Raw genomic sequence first — 17574 nt, forward strand, 5'->3', positions numbered from 1 at the left:
GTTTATATAAAGATACCAAATAAAATATAGTAATATTTGAATAAAATGTCTAAAACCTAATTTTGTTTGTTTAAGAAATAATCACTAATTCAGTGATTTTTCAGAGTTTTGTGTGCATCAGAATCAACTAGAAGGCATGTTAAAACAGATTGCCAGGCCCCATGGCAAGAGTTTTTGATTTAGTAGTTCTCAGTTGTGATCTGAGATTTTGCATTTCTAGGAAGTTCCCAGATTGATATTGAAGTTGCCAGCTCAGGGACTGGAGCACATTTTGAGAAGGGCTGCTTTAATGGTATTACAAGTATAGGATGCCATTGTGTGTTTACACATTACAGTTGCTCTTCATGTATTAGCATTAGTATCTTTAATGTTTGTTCATTTGCTCCTTTTCATCTTTCCTATTATAGGCACTTGTTGGGCTCATCACCGTTGCGTGGAGTGGTCACTGGGAGTGTGCCAGATGGAGGAACAGTTGTTAGTAAACGTGGACAAAGCTGTTGTCTCAGGGAGCACAGAAGTAAGTAGAAGAAACAAAACCCTGGCACCCAGGCTGGGGAGCAGTAGTAGGGATCATAGCTCACTGTAACGTCTAACTCTTGGGCTCAAACGATCCTCCTGCCACAGCCTCCTGAATAGCTGGGACTATAGGCGCACACCACCATGCGTAGCTAATTTAAAAAAAAGAAAAAGAAAAAAAATTGTTTTTTTTTTTAGTAGAGACAAGGTCTTGCTATGTTGCACAGACTGTTCTTGAACTCCTGGCTTCAAGTGATACTTGTGTCTTGACCTCTTAAAGTGCCGGGATGACAGGCGTGTGCCACCTCGCCTGGCCAAAACAAATACTTAAACCAGAGTTTTATAACATGTACTTTCAGGAAAGGTTCACTTGCAAGAATTATTTATTAAATGATTATTGTAGTGTAAAAACTATCAAAATAGGAATTTATTAGTTTATATAAACAGTAATTTGTGCAAATTACTAAAAATATAGCATGTTAGGATATTCAGTAAACTTAAATTTTTAAAACAAATATTTTCCTTTTAAATCAGAAATTAAAATTTTAGAAACAAAAATTACTAACTATATGTTTACTTTTTAAGACAATACTGTTTATGAAGTTTTTTTTTTTTTTTTTTTTTGAGACAGAGTCTTGCTCTGTTGCCTGGGCTGGAGTGCCATGGGGTCAGTCTAGCTCACAGCAACCTCAAACTCCTGGGCTTAAGCAATCCTTCTGCCTCAGCCTCCGTAGTAGCTGGGAGTACGGGCATGCGCCACCATGCCCAGCTAATTTTTTTCTATATATATTTTTAGCTGTCCACCTAATTTCTTTGTATTTTTAAAGGAGATGGGGTCTCGCTCTTGCTCAGGCTGGTCTCGAACTCCTGACCTTGAGCGATCCTCCCGCCTTGGCCTCCCACAGTGCTAGGGTTACAGGCGTGAGCCACTACGCCTGGCCTGTGAAGATTTAAATTAAGAGATAAGATTTGTGAGATCTTTTGTCCACAATGTGGGCTGACTCTGATAATTTAAATATTGATTAAAATATTTCTTTCAAGTCCAGCTGGCACTTCTGTTCATCTTTGTCATTATCGCAAGGTAATATACACACAGTTTGCCACACTTCAAAGTTTTCACTGGATTTTCTTGTAATTGTGAAGCAATCACAAAAAGAAATTCAACAGTTACCTCCCCTCTATAAAGGCAGCAAGCTCTATGAAGCGATAATTGCTTCACTGTCTACAAATTTATTTTTGAGTTTTTTGTTTGTTTGTTTGTTTGTTTTGAGACACGGTCTTGCTCAGTTGCCCAGAGGCTGGAGTGCAGTGACATGATCATAGCTCACTGTGGCCTTGATCTCCTGGGCTAAAGTGATCTTCCCACCCCAGCCTCCCAGGAGCATGCTACCATGCCCAGCTAACTTTTTATTTTTTGTAGAGATGAGGTCTTGCTATGTTGCCCAGGATGCTTCCCTTTGGTTTTTGACAAGTATATTTGGGAGAAGTGAGATAGCCCTTCTAAAGGAATATTAAAATTGGAAATTTTGACCATAGAAACTATGTAGGCTTTAATAGATAGATGGTAGTTAACGCTTTCAAAAGCATATTTGAGACAAGGACTTGTGATTCAAGTAGTTATCCAATTATTGTAACATTAGTTTTACTCAGATTATCAAATGACCTAATTTACATTGATAAGTATGTGTCACCTCAAGAATAGCCAAGTGAGAGTGCTTGTTTTTGAAATTTGACATTTAAGTGCATGTGTCATTAAATTTTGAACAATGTAATGCATAATAGTATATTCCCCATTATGAACATACTTAGATGACCAGATTATGACTGTGATTCAATGAGAGCCATCTCTTTTACGGACTACTTCAGAAGTAGTTTTGGGTTATTTTGTGACCATGAAAAGTATAATAGGGAAGGCAATGGACAAAGGTTAAAATGAACTTTGTTGTATTAGAACCAGAAGAATCAATATACACTCATAGTGTCTGATACTTATAAAGACAAATACAGAAAATGTAGATGTGTGTGTATGCATGAGTTTGTATGCATACATGTATTTTCTATCTGTTTGCTAAGAGGGTGTTTAAATGAAAGCTTGCCTCACTGTCTTCTTTGGACAGAAGATATCTTTTTTGTTCTAAATGCTTACTGGTTAGTATTTAATATTAATTATCTGATGATACTTACTCTAAATGCTTACTAATTAATATGTAGATGGTATTTAGAGATGGAGGCTGTGCCCTGGCACTGGCAGAGGAATCATAGGGCCCTGGGAGACACTGCATTCCTTCTGACTTTGTCTTTAGTATTGATTGTGCCCAAGTAAGTCAAATACAGATATAGTATTTGGAATAGGTAGGTAGCGAGGAGATTAGAGGGGAATTAGTGGCAGCTTTGTCAAACCTTTATCTCTCCTCTAGATCCAGCTACTCAAAACTTATAGTAGGGTCAGTGTTTATTGCCATTTTTATGCTTTTTATTTTGTTCATTTTTCCTCATTATCAAATAGGCACAGAATGGACCAATTAGCTAGAATTCTGCCCCTAAGAAAGGAAGATTTGTCTTATTGACAGAAATGCAAACGTATAACAACACATTTGTTGGCAAGGCTGTGGGGAAACAGGTACTCTCATACTTTGCTGGGGGATGCAAATTGGTGGTAATCTTCTGTAGGGAAATTTGGTGATAATCTAGCAAAACTACGAGTGCATTTACCTTTTGATTCTTCTAGGAATCTATCCTGAGTATGCCTCCAACAATACAAAAATAGATACTGTTAACAATTACTGATTATAGTCTTGTTTGATTTGCAAAATACTGGGAACAGACTAAATGCCCACACATAGGAGAATGGTTGAATAAACAGTGGAGTACCATGCAGCTGTAAAAAAAAAAAAAAAGCAGTGAGGAGTATGTCTAGGAACTGATGTGGAGTGGTTATATGTTACTAAGTGAACAAAATTACAAAAGATCATTTTTGGTATGCCACCTGTTATTTAAGAAAGAGTGAAGCCTAGGCAATAGTGAGATCCCATCTCTACAGAAAATTAAAAAAGTAAATAAAAATTAGTGTGGTGGCTCACTCTTGTAGTCCCAGCTACTCAGAAGGCAGGAGGATTGTTTGAGCCCAGGAGTTGGAGGTTGCAATGAGCTATGATGATGCCACTGCATTCTAGCCTGGGCAACAGAGCAAGACCCCATCTGAAAAGAAAAAAGGAAAGAATGAGATACAAAAAACATACATGCATATATTCATTTGTGGAAAAGAAATATAAGAAGGATAAATCAGAAACTAAATAGATTGTTACCTGTTGGGGGTTGGGTGGGAAAGAGGTGAAAAGAAGAGAATGAGATGTGTGTAGCATGAATGAAATGTGAGTGACACTTTTCAGAGTATATTGTTTTATATGGCTCTGATTCTTAGAACCATAGGAATGTTTCACATACTCCCCAGATTAGCATTACCACCAATCAGGATGTGGGGGAACCCAAAAAGGAATAGCCAGATTCACAGTGAAGGGGGTAGGGAAGAAAAGGGCTAACCTAAGTAGCATAGAAAGTGTATCTTGATTAGATAACATAATGCTAAAGACAAAAAGATCTCACAGGAATATGGATTAGCAATTCTGAAACTATTTTATATGTATACTGTAAGTGAACAAATAAGTAAATATTATAAGAGCTAGGTTTCTCAGTGTTGGAGAAAGGAACTATGATAAGGAAAGGCTATATGAACTTCCTGGTGTTGGAGTGGGATCAGAAGTATGATAAACTCATTGTTTTTAATATTTATACAGATACAGAAATATAGATGTACATATATGTATGAGTTAGTTGCATATGTATCTTTCCTATCTCCATTCCTTGAGAGAGCCTGGAATCTCTGATGCCCTAGTAGCATTGAGAATACCTAGTGCTTAAATCTTGATCTCTAACCACTGTTGATCAATACAAGAAACCAAGGTTCCCTAAGAAGTAGTTCATTACAGGACTGTGCAGGGAAAATGCAAGATAAGATGAGCCTCTGGATCATCTTGTGGTACTAGGAAGTAAAGAAGTGCTCAGAAATATGGGAACCCATTGAAAACACTGTAGCCATTCGGCAAGAGCTCCTAAGAACTGGACCAACTTGAGCAACAACAAAAATAATGATAGTATTGGATTTTCTTCTGTAGGATAAAATAAGTACACATAAGTCCATACTGATACAAGCAAATAGATATAGTTTGTCAAGTCACATCACTTCTGTACTTGACACTCTTCAGTGACTTCCTATCTTATTCAGAGATGAAAGCCAGAGCCCTTACTAACCTACAAGGCTCTACATGATCTTCACCATCCCCTACTCTACTTGTAAGACATCATTTACTTCAACTCTTCCCTTCATTTACTTCCTTCAGCCACACTGACCTCTGTGGTCTTCTTCAAGTATATCAGACATAAATCCACCTCGGGGCCTTCACAGTTGCTGTTCCCTCTCTGTTGAATGCTCTTCTTAGATACATGCATGACTTGCTGTCTAATATCCTGTAGGTATTTATTCAAAAGTCACCTTATCAGTGAGGCCTTTGCTAAGTTTGCTGAGTGCCTCCTCCTCCCATGATATCGCTGCTATATTGTTTTCATCTTTGTACCTATCGCTGTCTAATGTGATATATATTTACTTAATAATCTTGTTTACTATGTGTCTCCCCTCACAAGAATTTTCATATCGTTAGGACTAGGACTTTGTTTCTGTTTTGGTCATTCCTCAGTAAATATTTATAGGCTAAATGAATAACACTGAAGATCATTCATGGAATCATTTATAGGCAGGTGGGAGTCTGAGGTACCAAAAAGTGTTACTGGAGGTCATCGATGTGGTTAATTATGTAAAAGTTTATTTATAATTGTCAAAAAAATCTAAATAGAGTAAACCTGTATAGTTCTTTCTAAATGGTTGGGAAAGGGAAGCAAATGAAAATCTTTGATATCACAAAAGGTTACCTAGAGGCAAAGTATGTGAAAGTGCTGTTGAACTTAGAATACATTTTTATTTTACCAAAAGGTGGATGTTCTACATTTGCTGATCTTTAGTTATGGTGACATGTAGCTGAGTGTATTACAATACCTACCTCTATTTTCAAAGAAAATAAACATTTAATTTGCCCCTTCAAGATAAAGGTGACATTTCAACAATGAGAATGTAGTGACTTGTCAAAGAAACATATCCTGGGGGTTGAACATTTTGAAAAGAGATGTTTCAAATTATTTATATTGATATTGTATTTCCAGAAACAGTGAAAATTATTTAAAAAAAAACCAAAAAATACTCTCAAATTTGTCATCAAAAAACTTGAAAATGGAATTTTTTGATTTGTTTAAAATATTGTAAAGCATTTTGATACAATGAAACCCATTTGTTAAATTTTACTAGCTTAAATTCTGGTATTACTGGGAATTGAACAAGGGTTGTGAAATTATGCAATACTTCTATTTATTTATTTTTATATTTTGTGATGAATATTATTATGCTTTATTTTTATTTGTTTATTTTTTTGAGACAGTGTCTCACTCTATTTTCCTGGCTAGAGTACAGTGGCATTGTAGCTCACTGCAACCTCAAACCACTGGGCTCAAGCCATCCTCCTCCCTCAGCCTTCTGAGTAATTGGGACTAAAGGTGCAAACCACCACGGCCAGCTAATTTTTTCTATTTTTAGTAGAGACAGGGTCTCAGTCTTGGCTCTGGCTGGTCTCAAACTCCTGACCTCAAGTGATCCTCCTGCCTCAGCCTCCCAGAGTGCTGGGATTATAGGCATCAGCCTCTGTGCCCAGGCACTACTTCTATTTAGAGCTATATGTTTTGGGGAGAATCTTTTTTTTTTTAAAAAAAGCTATGACAGCCATTAAAACCAGATATTGAAATAAACTAGTTAGAGTTAGGTCTTTCAATTTAAGAAAGTAAAAGAATAAGTTACTACAGAACTCAAATGGAGGGGTTGTAGCACTTCCTAAACTTTCTGATTGTGCTCATCCTTTTTTTCTTTCTTTTTTTTTTTTTTTGGAGACAGAGTCTCATTCTGTTGCCCAGGCTAGAGTGCCGTGGTGTCAGCCTAGCTTACAGCAACCTCAAACTCCTGGGCTCAAGTGGTCCTTCTGCCTCAGCCTCCCAAGTAGCTGGAACTACAGGCATGTGCCACCATGCCTGGCTAATTTTTTGTGTATATTTTAGTTGTCCAGCTAATGTCTTTCTATTTTTAGTAGAGACGGGGTCTTGCTCTTACTCAGGCTGGTTTCGGACTCCTGAGCTCAAACGATCCTCCCGCCTCGGCCTCCCATAGTGCTGGGATTACAGGCGTGAACCACTGCGCCCGACCTGTGCTCATCTTTTAATAAGAAATGGTTGAGCATGTATCTTTTTATACAGTCTCAGTGGAATATGTGTCTTTCTCTCCTTTATGTAACTTACCCACATTTGTAAATTTACATTTGTTTGTATGAGTCTTTTATTCTATCTGCATGTCTCTCTCTTTTTTAAATGGATCTCTTCTAGTAAGGCTGGAAGCACCATGAGGGCATGGGCAGTATCTGTTTTGGTTTATCATATTCTCTCTGGTGCCTAACAAAGTACCTGAAACACAAAAGAGTCACTAATGAGACAGATGCACACATGATTGGAATTTGCCAGTGAAGGGCAAATGTTAGTGCAGGAGCTTGAATAAGAAGGTATGTCTTTCTGGCTTCTAGTGGATAAAGGCCAGGACTACTACAAACACTCTACAATGAACAGGATGGCCTCCCACACCAGAAATTATCCAGCTCAAAATGTCAGTAGTACTGAGGTTGAGAAATTCTGGTTTAATTGACAATATTATTCCTATTTTAAAATTAATATATTTAATTTGTTAAATGGCATTTTTTAATCAAGTAATTTAGTTTTTCTGGAATGTTCCTCAGATTATTTTTAGATTCTCCAAGGGAAACTTTATTTATCTTTGCTAGGTAGAAGAATATACCAAACTGTGAATCTGTTTCAGGAAGGGCATTGGTGTTTCTCTTTTGATTTCCCTTTTGGAGCCCTGGGGGGTGCTACCAACATCTTGGAAATCTGGATAATTTGAATATTACCAAGGGAATAGTTTAATTCTGCATGCTACAAATGTTTAATCATTTTATTTATCTAAACCTCTTTTCGCTTGGGTTCCCCTCATTGTTCCCCCAAAAGAATCCATAAATGCCCAAGACATATTTCTGTTCTCTTAATTATCAATCAAATGTTCAGTGTTCTATACTAAAAATAAAACATTAAAAAATTGCGTATAACTTCTTCCTTCTTAGAATCTATAATCTCTTACGTTTTCTCCACCCTCCTCCCCTGCCATAATCCCAGATTGAAATTCCATTGTATTTCATGCCTGGTGTCTTTGTGTAAAATCAGTTTAGTTCTGGGAAAAGAGTTACAAGTTTTTTTGTTTTTTTTTTTAATATTTTTGTTCTTTTTGTAGACTGCAAAAGCAAACAAAAATCATTTTTCTGTAATGTGGCAATTCACATTAAGAATACAAATAAGCAAATTTAAACTTTTTAATGCTATTTTGGTAAAAAAAATTTTAGAAAACAGTATACAGTAGTCTCCGCACATCCCTCTTCTAGCCAACTGTAAGTACTTTCACATAAGATCATTTAAAACACTGGCCTGCCTCTAAGGTGATTTGCTACTATGTATTTCATAAATAGTGGTGTGTAATTGTTTTATAGAATCCTAGTGTTTTGGAATGTAATTAAAAAAAATTATCAAAGTGTATATAGTCTCATTTTCCCCTATAGTTTTTTAAGAGGAAGGGTACACAGATCTGAAATCTGTATTTGTGTCATGGGTCCACAAGACTGTCTCCACATTGGGAGATGCTAGAAGGACTCTTGGGACTCAGCATAGCATTGCAATGGCTGTGATTTATTACTGTGATACAGTATGGATACGTAATGGAAGGATCTCAGTGGAAATAAACACTGACAGGGTCTGGAAGAATCCACGTGCAGGCTTCCTTATGTGTTCCCCCTCCCATGAGTGTCACACACAGTACCTTTTCCCCCTCCAGCAATGAAAATACAGCAACATATGTATGATTCCCCAGGAAGCTCACGAGTTTTACTGCGGGCTGATCACGTAGGCACCCTCTGCCTAGCACACATGAAATTTCCAGACTCATGGAAGGAATAGCAGTGTAAGCCACATTGTTTCCATAATCTAGGCCAAAAAACCACACTTATCAGTTATGGAACCCAGTAAAATCCAGGTTCCCAGAAGCCAGCCTAGGACCAACCTTGCAGGCAGACCTTTCTAAGGATAACAGTCTTGGATCTGCTATGCTAACCATTTTTTACACAGTACTATAATCAGAAGGTGTCTCAATTTCAACATATTTCTGTCTAAAGGACCGTGGTAAATGTGCGGTATACAATGTTGGATTATTCTCTATAACCTGTGATAAGTGCTCTAGTGGTTATACAAAAGAACTTTGTAACTTTGAGCAGAGGAAAGAGAGAGTGTTAAGCATACTTTTGACTGTAGAGAGCAGAAAAATCCTGTGTTTAACTCCAAACTATACTTTGCCTGATATTAATATATCTACTCTGGCTTTCTCTTGACTAGTGTAAGCATGGTATTTATTATTCCATTCTTTTATTTTAACCTATTTGTATCTTTAGATTTAACATGTGTTTCTTGCAGGCAATAGTTTTGTTTTTTAAATCTTATCTATGAGTTTCTGCCTTTCACTTTGGGTGTTTAGATCATGTACATTTAATGTGTTTGTCTTACTATGTGGTTTCTCTCTGTCTCCATCTGTTCTTTGTTTCATTTTTCCTGCATTCTTTTTTTTTTTTTTTTTTGCATGATGGTTTACTTTATTTCTTTTGATAGCTTGGATCACACCAAGAGTCACATTTCTTTATGGCTACTGTTCCCATCCCTTAATGAGGCTCATGTTGCTAGTTACAATGGAATAATTAAGTTTTATTGGGTTTTGGCTGATGCCACAATGCTTGTCTTGTAGCTATAAATCTGAATGCTGGGCTCCACACTACTCTAAGACATACTTAAGGTGAACAGGTAGGAGGCACTAGAAGAGAAAATGCCTACACTTCATGATTTAGGTAAAGAGTAAAATGGACAATAGTAGATAGGCAGCCCAACATTCCTGCATTCTTCCATATTGAGTATTTTTTATGATTCCATTTTATGTCCTTTGTTAGATTAATATCTATGATTTTTTGTTATTTTAATGTTTGCTTTAGGGTTTATAGTATACATTTTTATATTAGCACAGTCTATCTTCAAGTGATATTGTACAGTTTCATCTCTGATAAAAGCATAGCTACATGTACTTCACTTTCTCCTTTCATGGACTTTGTGCTATTTCTGCCATGCATTGAACTTTTACATATGTTATATACTCCGTAATATATTGTTACCATTTTGACTAAGCAGATATCTCTTAAAGAGATTTAAATAAGAAAAAAAAATTAAAAATGTGTTTAGCCATATAGTTAGCACTAATGTGCTTTTCATTCTTTGTTTAGATCCAGATTTTTATCTGATACCATTTCTTTTTTCTTGAAGGAAATCCTTTCATATTTCTTGCACTGCTGATCTACTGGTGATGAATTATTTCAGTGTTTATATTTCTGAAATGGCTTTGTTTCACCTTCATTGTTGAAAGATATTTTTGCGAAGTACAGAATTCTACTTGCCTTTTTTTTTCCCCTACTACTTTAAAGATGCGCCACAGTCTTCTCACTTGTGTTGTCTCTGATGAAAAGTCTGAGATCTTCTTTATATTTGTGCTTCTGTATGCAACATGTCTTTTTATCTGGCTGCTTTTGATATTATTTCATTGATTTTGAACAATTTGATTACGTGTTATGCCTGGTGTAATTTTCATCATGTTTCTCATGCTTGGAGTTTCTTCAGTCTATGAGTGTATAGTTATTATCCTTAGGGAGTTTTTAGCAATTATTACTTCAAGTATTTTTTCCTATTCCTCCTCTCTTTTCTGTCCTTTAGGGACCCAGTTACCCCTATTTCAGGGCATTTGAATTTGTGCCACTGCTGCTCACTGATGCTTTTTTAAAGTTTTTTAAGATTTTTTTTTTTCTCTTTGTGCTTCATTTTAGTTAGTTTCTGTTCTTATGTCTTCAGGTTTACTAATCTTCTGCAGTGTTTAATCTGCTGTTAATCACATAAATGTAATTTTCATTTCAGATGTTTTTATCTTTAGAAGTTTGATTTTGGTCTTTTTATATCTTCCATGTCTCTACTTAACGTTTAAACATACGGAATATACTTATAATACTTTTAATGTCCTTGTCTGTGAATTTTAACATCTGTGTCAGTTTTGATTGATTGATTATTCGCAGTTTTCAACATGATTTTATGCTTCTTTATATGCCTGATAATCTTTATTTGGATCCCAGGCACTGTGAAATTTACCTTGTTGGGTGCTGGTTATTTTCTTTTTTTCCTATAAACCTTCTTGAGCTTGTTTTGGGGTATTGTTATTTATAAACAGTTTTGTTCTTTTGGGTTTTGCTTTTATGATTTGTTAGGAAGATATGAAACAGTGATAGTCCAGGACCAGTTATTCCTTACCACTGAGGCAAGACCTTCCTGAGCACTCTATTGAATGATTTATAAATTATAGTTTTCCGAGTTTGGCTAGTGGGAGCAGACACTGTTCCTGGCCCCATGTGAATGCCACGCCCAGTTCCCTTTCATTCTTTCTGATGGTTCTTTTCCTAGTATCAACATAGTTTCCTCATATATATGTGCTGATTAGTAGGCTGGTAAATGCTTGAGAGCGGGAAGTCTGTAGACCTCTGGGGTTCTTTTCTGTGCAGCTCTCTCATCTCAGCACTCTGTCCTGTGACCCCTTGTTCTCTCCTGACTCAACTGTATCTCTCCAACGCAGGAGTCAGTTGGGATTTGCCTTGGTTGCCTCTCTATGTGCCACGGCCTGGAAACTCTGTCAAGGCAGTATGCTGGGGCATATGTAGTAATCACCTCTTTTGTTTCTCATTCTTCAGAGATCACTGTCCTTTGCTGTCTGATGGTCACTGTCCTGAAAACCATTGTTTCGTGTATTTGGTTATTAATGGTTGATTCCTGGAAGAGGGTCTGTCTGGTCTCTGTTACTCCATCTTGGCCAGAATTGAAAGTGTTACATAAGTAACTCAACTAAATTATAATAAATTTATTATTTTACAACAGGAAATCAAGAGTTAGGGTGATAAAGTAGTTCAGTAGCTTCATAATACCAAGTTGTCAGGTTTTTATCATCTCTCTTTTGTGCATCCGAAGGACATTGGTTTCTTCCTTGGTCCAGTTTGGTCCTCTTATGGTCAAAAGATTGTGGGCAGGAGCTCTAAGTAGCATACTCCCATGATAACATTCAGGGAACCCTTTCTTTATTATTATTGTAACTAACGAAAATCCTTTCCAGGTGCTGTCCTCTATCCTACAAGATTTCTCTTAGTATCTCATTAGCTAGAATGATCTCCAGTGTTCCTGTCTTAAACCAATACTGGTAAAGAAATTTGGGGCAACCATGATTTGCTTAGACTGCAACTCTCCTCTGATGCAGGGGATGGAACTTCACTCCTTTGAAGCGTATTTCTGCTTCAAGGAGGGCACATGTCTGAAAAAGTTGAGATCCTCAGGAAGGAAGAAGAGGGAATGGATGTTTTATAGTCAACTTACAGTGTCTGTTATTGGAAGCATATTTTAACTCAGGGAATCTGAATATATTTTTAAAGTAGGAAAGATTTAAGGTGGTAATGGAGGATGGATAAGTTTCAATAGATTAACATAGGGATAGTACACAAAGGTTCAGTCTGAACAGAGTTTAAAAGTATGAGGTATGTGGATTTTGGAAAGATAGCACATATATGAGAATGACTGGAGAATACTGGAAAATAGGAATGGAAAATTTCCTTAGCTTTGCATGCCACACTGAGGAATTTCAGTGGTGAAATTTCTTTTTCTTTTTTTGAAGACAGGATCTCACTGTATTCCCTGGGCTGGTGTGCGGTGGCATGATCATAGCTCACAGCAACCTCAAACTCTTGGGCTCAAGTGATCCTCCTGCCTCAGTCGCCTCAGTAGCTGGGACTACAGGTGCAAGCCACCATGCCCCACTAATTTTTTTATTTTTTGTAGAGACAAGGTCTTGCTATATTGCTCAGGCTGGTCGTCTATTGTTTTTGGTTTTTTGAGACAGGGTCTCACTCTGTTGTCCAGGCTGGAGTGAAGTGGGATCATCATCATAGCTCACTGCGGCCTCCAACTCCTGGGCTCAAGGATCCTCCTGCCTCAGCCTCCTAAGCAGCTGGGACTACATGCACACCAGCAGGTGTGGCTACTTTTTTATTTTTATTTTTGGTAGAAATGGGGTCTTGCTGTTGCCCAGGCTGGTCTCAAACTCCTGGGCTCAAGTGATCCTCCTGCCTTGGCCTCCCACAGTGGTAGGATTCAGGCTGGTCTTGAACTCCTGGTTTCTAGCAATCCTCCTGCCTCTGCCTTCCCAAGTGGTGGGATTACAGGCATGAGTCACTGTGCCTGGCCAGCAGTGAAATTTCTTAATATGAAGAACAGTAATTAAAAGGTCTCAATTCTCTCAGCCTTTTGTTAATGAATTGGAAAAGTTTGCTTGAAGACAAACATGTTTAGGATTATTGCTATAATTAAAGGCCAATGCATGTAAATTTTTGAATTCAGGTATTATGTGTAAAATGTTGTAAAGATGAAATGTTGTAGGGATAGAAGGAACAGTATTTGATTCTTGATGAATTAGATGGAGGAATTGCAGAGGTCTGTATAGTTTTTATGCCTAAGTATGTCGGAAAATCAGAAGTTTTGTTTTAGTTGTGCTGAGCCTGAAACCTTGTGTATCATTTTTGACACTGAATGTTAAGGGTGGAATCATAGACAATTTTCCTAACTAGCAAACTGCCAGTGGAGAATGTTAAACAAGAGGAAAAAAGAAGATGGAAGATTGATTCTGTAGTCAATGCTCCGAGAAAGACCAGTGTAAAGATGAATGTGACACAGCATGAAAGTTGCAGGTAGTATATTAGGAATTACTGAGTTTGGATTAATAGATTTAGGGACGTGTGATAATTTTAAATGTGTCTTCGTATTATAAGGTTTTCTAAATAAAACATAAATAATAATAATTATTTTTAAGACCTGGGGTCTTGCTGTGTTGCCCAGAGTGGCATGCAGTGAATATGACTAGGTGAGATCCTGCACACTACAGCTTTGAACTCCTGCGCTCGACATCCTCCTGCCTCAGCCTCCCAAATGCTGCGACTATAGATGTGTGCCACCACACCTGGGCATAATTATTTTTAATGGGAGCTTATCAGGAGTCTTGCCTTCTTGTTCTTTCTCTGACACTGTTAGCTAATGCCACATGACTTATTCTCCAAGTCATGTTGCCCCTTGAGACTCAAATTTCTTCATCTGTACAGTAAGAAATTATCTCATCTTTTCACTCTAAAATGCTGGGCTATAAAGAACATATCAAAAAAATCAACTATGGATTATCTACAATGCTCAGTGCAAAGACTGGGTATAGCAAGATAACCCAAGATAGTTATTTTACCTTAGAATGCTGTTAGGTACACACACACACACACACACACACACACACGCACGCACGCACGCACGCACTGATGTGTGTGTTTCCTGTCACCGTGACAGCTTGAAATTTTTATGTGGGTACAAAGTTGGTGAAAGCTAAGAGGAAGCTAGAAATTTCTGTTTTAGAAAATTAAGAGTTTTATTATATGCCTGTTTAAAAACAAATTTGGTAGGCCCCTTCATTGAAGGTGTCCTTGGCCTTAGAGCTTTTCTAAGCAAAAGTCATAATTTATTTTTAATCTTTACATTTTGTTTTAAATAATTTCAATTTAAAAGAATTGAACATAGCTTTGTGATGAGGTAGATGGTATTCTTTGGCATTGTAAGGAATCCATTTGATGTAAAGCCTGGGGGGATAAAATATCTAGTGAAGATTACATTGATAACTGGTAAAATTCTTTGCCTCTGATTAAACTTACTCTATGTGGCTTTATACAAGGTGATTTTGCATTGCATACCCTTTAGGAGCTTTAAATTTTGAACCATGGTAATGTATTTATTTCAAAAAGTAAAAACCTCCAGCCTGAGCAAAAGTGAGACCCCGTCTCTACTAAAAATAGAAAGAAATGATTTGGACAGCTAAAAATATATATAGAAAAAAATTAGCCGGGCATGGTGGCTCATGCCTGTAGTCCCAGCTACTTGGGAGGCTGACGTAAGAGGATCACTTAAGCCCCGGAGTTTGAGGTTGCTGTGAGTGACGCCACGGCACTCTAGCCAGGACAAAAGACGAGACTCTGTCTCAAAAAAAAAAAAAAAAGTAAAAAAACTTTCAACAGTTTCTAGTGTGTTTTAAAAATATATTTCAAAACCTTAGTTCTGTAATTGTGCACTATTGTGTAAATTTTTATTTATTTGAAACTATGTATTATGTGATGTAGGGGTCCAATTTTATTTTTTTGCAAACGGAGAACCATTTCTTAGTATACCATTTATTGCAATATCTTTTTCTTTTTTCTACTTATTTGAAATATAAACTGTTATACAGGAGATGTTCAGTCTAAGTGTGGATTCTTTCTAGGTTCTCTATTTTAGTCCACTTGTTTATTTAAGTATCCAGTGACAGTATCATGATGTCAATGTTACAGTACTATAGCTTTATACTAAGACTTGATATTTGGTAGTACAAGAGTTACTTCCATCTCTACCTATAAGAGAGAAACTTAGATTAGACTACCTTTCCCACTAAGAGCAATTAGAAAAGCTGTATAATATATTTTTTCAAAGAAATACTTAAAGCTTCAGAAAATCAGCAGAATGGTGAGGACTTGAGGAAATGAGCACTCACAAGGAAGGATTTTGCAGAAGCAGGCCTGACAATAAATTTTCTTTTCCCTTTGAGTTATTTGCCCAGTTTATTAAAAACCAGCTGAGAGTTTGGAAAACTGAGAAGAGTTTCTGGCATTCTACAGAGCTGGGGAGACAAAAAGGGAATTTAGGGTTATTACATACTTATAGACTTTCATTTGGGACCCCTGAAGGCTACACCAGGAGTTAGCAAATTATACCCTGTTGTTCAGATTCAGTCCTATACCTGTGTTTATGTGGCTCATGAGCTAAGAATGGTTTCTTGTTTTTGTTTTATGTTTTTGTTTTGTTTAAAGGAGATAGGGCCTGACTTTGTCACCCAGGCTGGAATGCAGTGGTGTGATTGTAGCTAACTGTAACCTTGAATTCCTGAGCTCAAGTGATCCTCATGCCTTAACATACCACATAGCTGGGACCACAGGCATGTGCCACCCACCACACCTGGCTAATTTAAAAAAAAATTTTTTTTTTTTTTTTGGTAGAGATGGGGTCTCCCTCCTATGTTGCCCCAGCTGGTTTTGAAGTACTGGCCTCAATTGTTCCTCCTGCATCAGCCTCCCTAAATGCTCCCACTGTGCTTGACCTAAGAATGGTTTTTATATTTTTAAATGGTTGAAAAAAATTAGAGCAAGAATAATATTTCGTGACACATGAAAATCATATGAAATTCAAGTGTTAGTGTCTAAAAAATTTTATTGGAACAAAACTACACCCATTTATTTGCAAATTTTCTGTTGCACTACAGTGACAGAGCTGAGTTGTTGCTGCAGAAACCATGTATGCTTCAAATTGCTGCTCTGCATGCTACAAATTGCAATGATAGCTATAATTCATCAGTGTTTGAGTGCCACAGGTATTGCCGTGGCATCTTATTTATTTCCCTTATTAATTATTAAAGCATATATATCATGTTAAAACAAGAAAAAGAGAAAAGCAGACTTCATTTGTAGTGTCTTTGAAGGCATAGTGGAGTAGTGGATCTTATTGTTATCAAATTGATGACAAAGCATTATATTTGTTAAGCCAGAACACTGTAACTATGATAAAGGAATAGAATATACAACATTACCAGACTGAGCATTCTTCACAGTATTTCCAACTCACAGGAATAAAACTCAGAAATAAGTAGGAAATTAAAACAAAATTTCATCACCACAGAATTGCTTCACAAAAATAAAGATGAAAATGAGGCTATAATTAATGTAAGTTTCTGAATGGCTCATTTGTTAACCAAACAAGGAAAATCATTTATCAATGGTGAGTTAAATATTAATAAATTACATTTTATTTTGGCACCGAAGATATGTGTCCACAGAAAATAAACTTGTCTTAAGACTATTAGCCTTTCAGTGAGAGTGGTTAGTCTAAAAGTTAAGCACATTCTAGCGCTCTGGGAGGTAGAGGTGGGTGGATTGCTTGAGCTCAGGAGTTTAAGACCAGCCTAAGCAAGAGCGAGACCCTGTCTCTTAAAAAAAAAAAAAGAAAGAAAAGTTAAGGACATTGGGAACAATATTAGTAGCCATTTTGAAAATAAGGCAAATGATTTCTAGTGGTTTTTCTAGGATTTTCATGAGTTACCAGTACTGCTCAGTTATTTATTCCAGGAGTCAGTGCTGAGTTTGAAGTGACTGAAGAATTAGTTTTTATGAAGAGTCTGTGTGAAACAGCTACAAGAGAATATAGTTTCATAGAACTGGAGAAAACACTAATTTAGTACAACTTGAATTGGAATCTGCTAACATGTTACAGTTGATAGTGGTAAAAAGAAATGTGAGGGAGAAAAAAATGATTTCAGTTGGACAAATTTACAAAGCTTGTTAACTGTAAGGTGTTTAAAGGGTATGATTATTATATATTTCCTCAGCAGGTACTTTGCAGAAAATACTTAAGTCTGTCATGCGTTAGTGAACTCATAGTATCAACAATGTGTTTGATTTGTTCTTGTGGATTTCATCATCAACTTCTATTAAATTTTGTTAGATATGGAGTCTGAATATACTGAATTGCCCTTCTACACAGCAGTTTGATGAGTGAGTAGTGGTAAAATTTTATTGCAGCTGTTTAAGCTGA

The 17574-nt window shown here is 36.7% G+C and overlaps 1 protein-coding gene across 10 annotated transcripts in view; it reads left to right on the forward strand.

Annotated features, from left to right (window-relative positions):
* The window catches only part of KMT2C (lysine methyltransferase 2C), a 252561-nt gene that overhangs the window by 90417 nt on the left and 144570 nt on the right, over window positions 1-17574 (forward strand). For all 10 annotated transcript variants that reach the window (XM_045564894.1, XM_045564886.1, XM_045564890.1 and 7 more), the window contains exon 6: window positions 408-517. In XM_045564894.1, coding sequence (XP_045420850.1) covers window positions 408-517 — 110 coding nt within the window. The remainder of the gene's footprint in view (window positions 1-407; window positions 518-17574) is intronic.

The sequence above is a fragment of the Lemur catta genome, chromosome 11 (genome assembly GCF_020740605.2).
Source record: "Lemur catta isolate mLemCat1 chromosome 11, mLemCat1.pri, whole genome shotgun sequence".
Classification (NCBI taxonomy): domain Eukaryota; kingdom Metazoa; phylum Chordata; class Mammalia; order Primates; family Lemuridae; genus Lemur; species Lemur catta.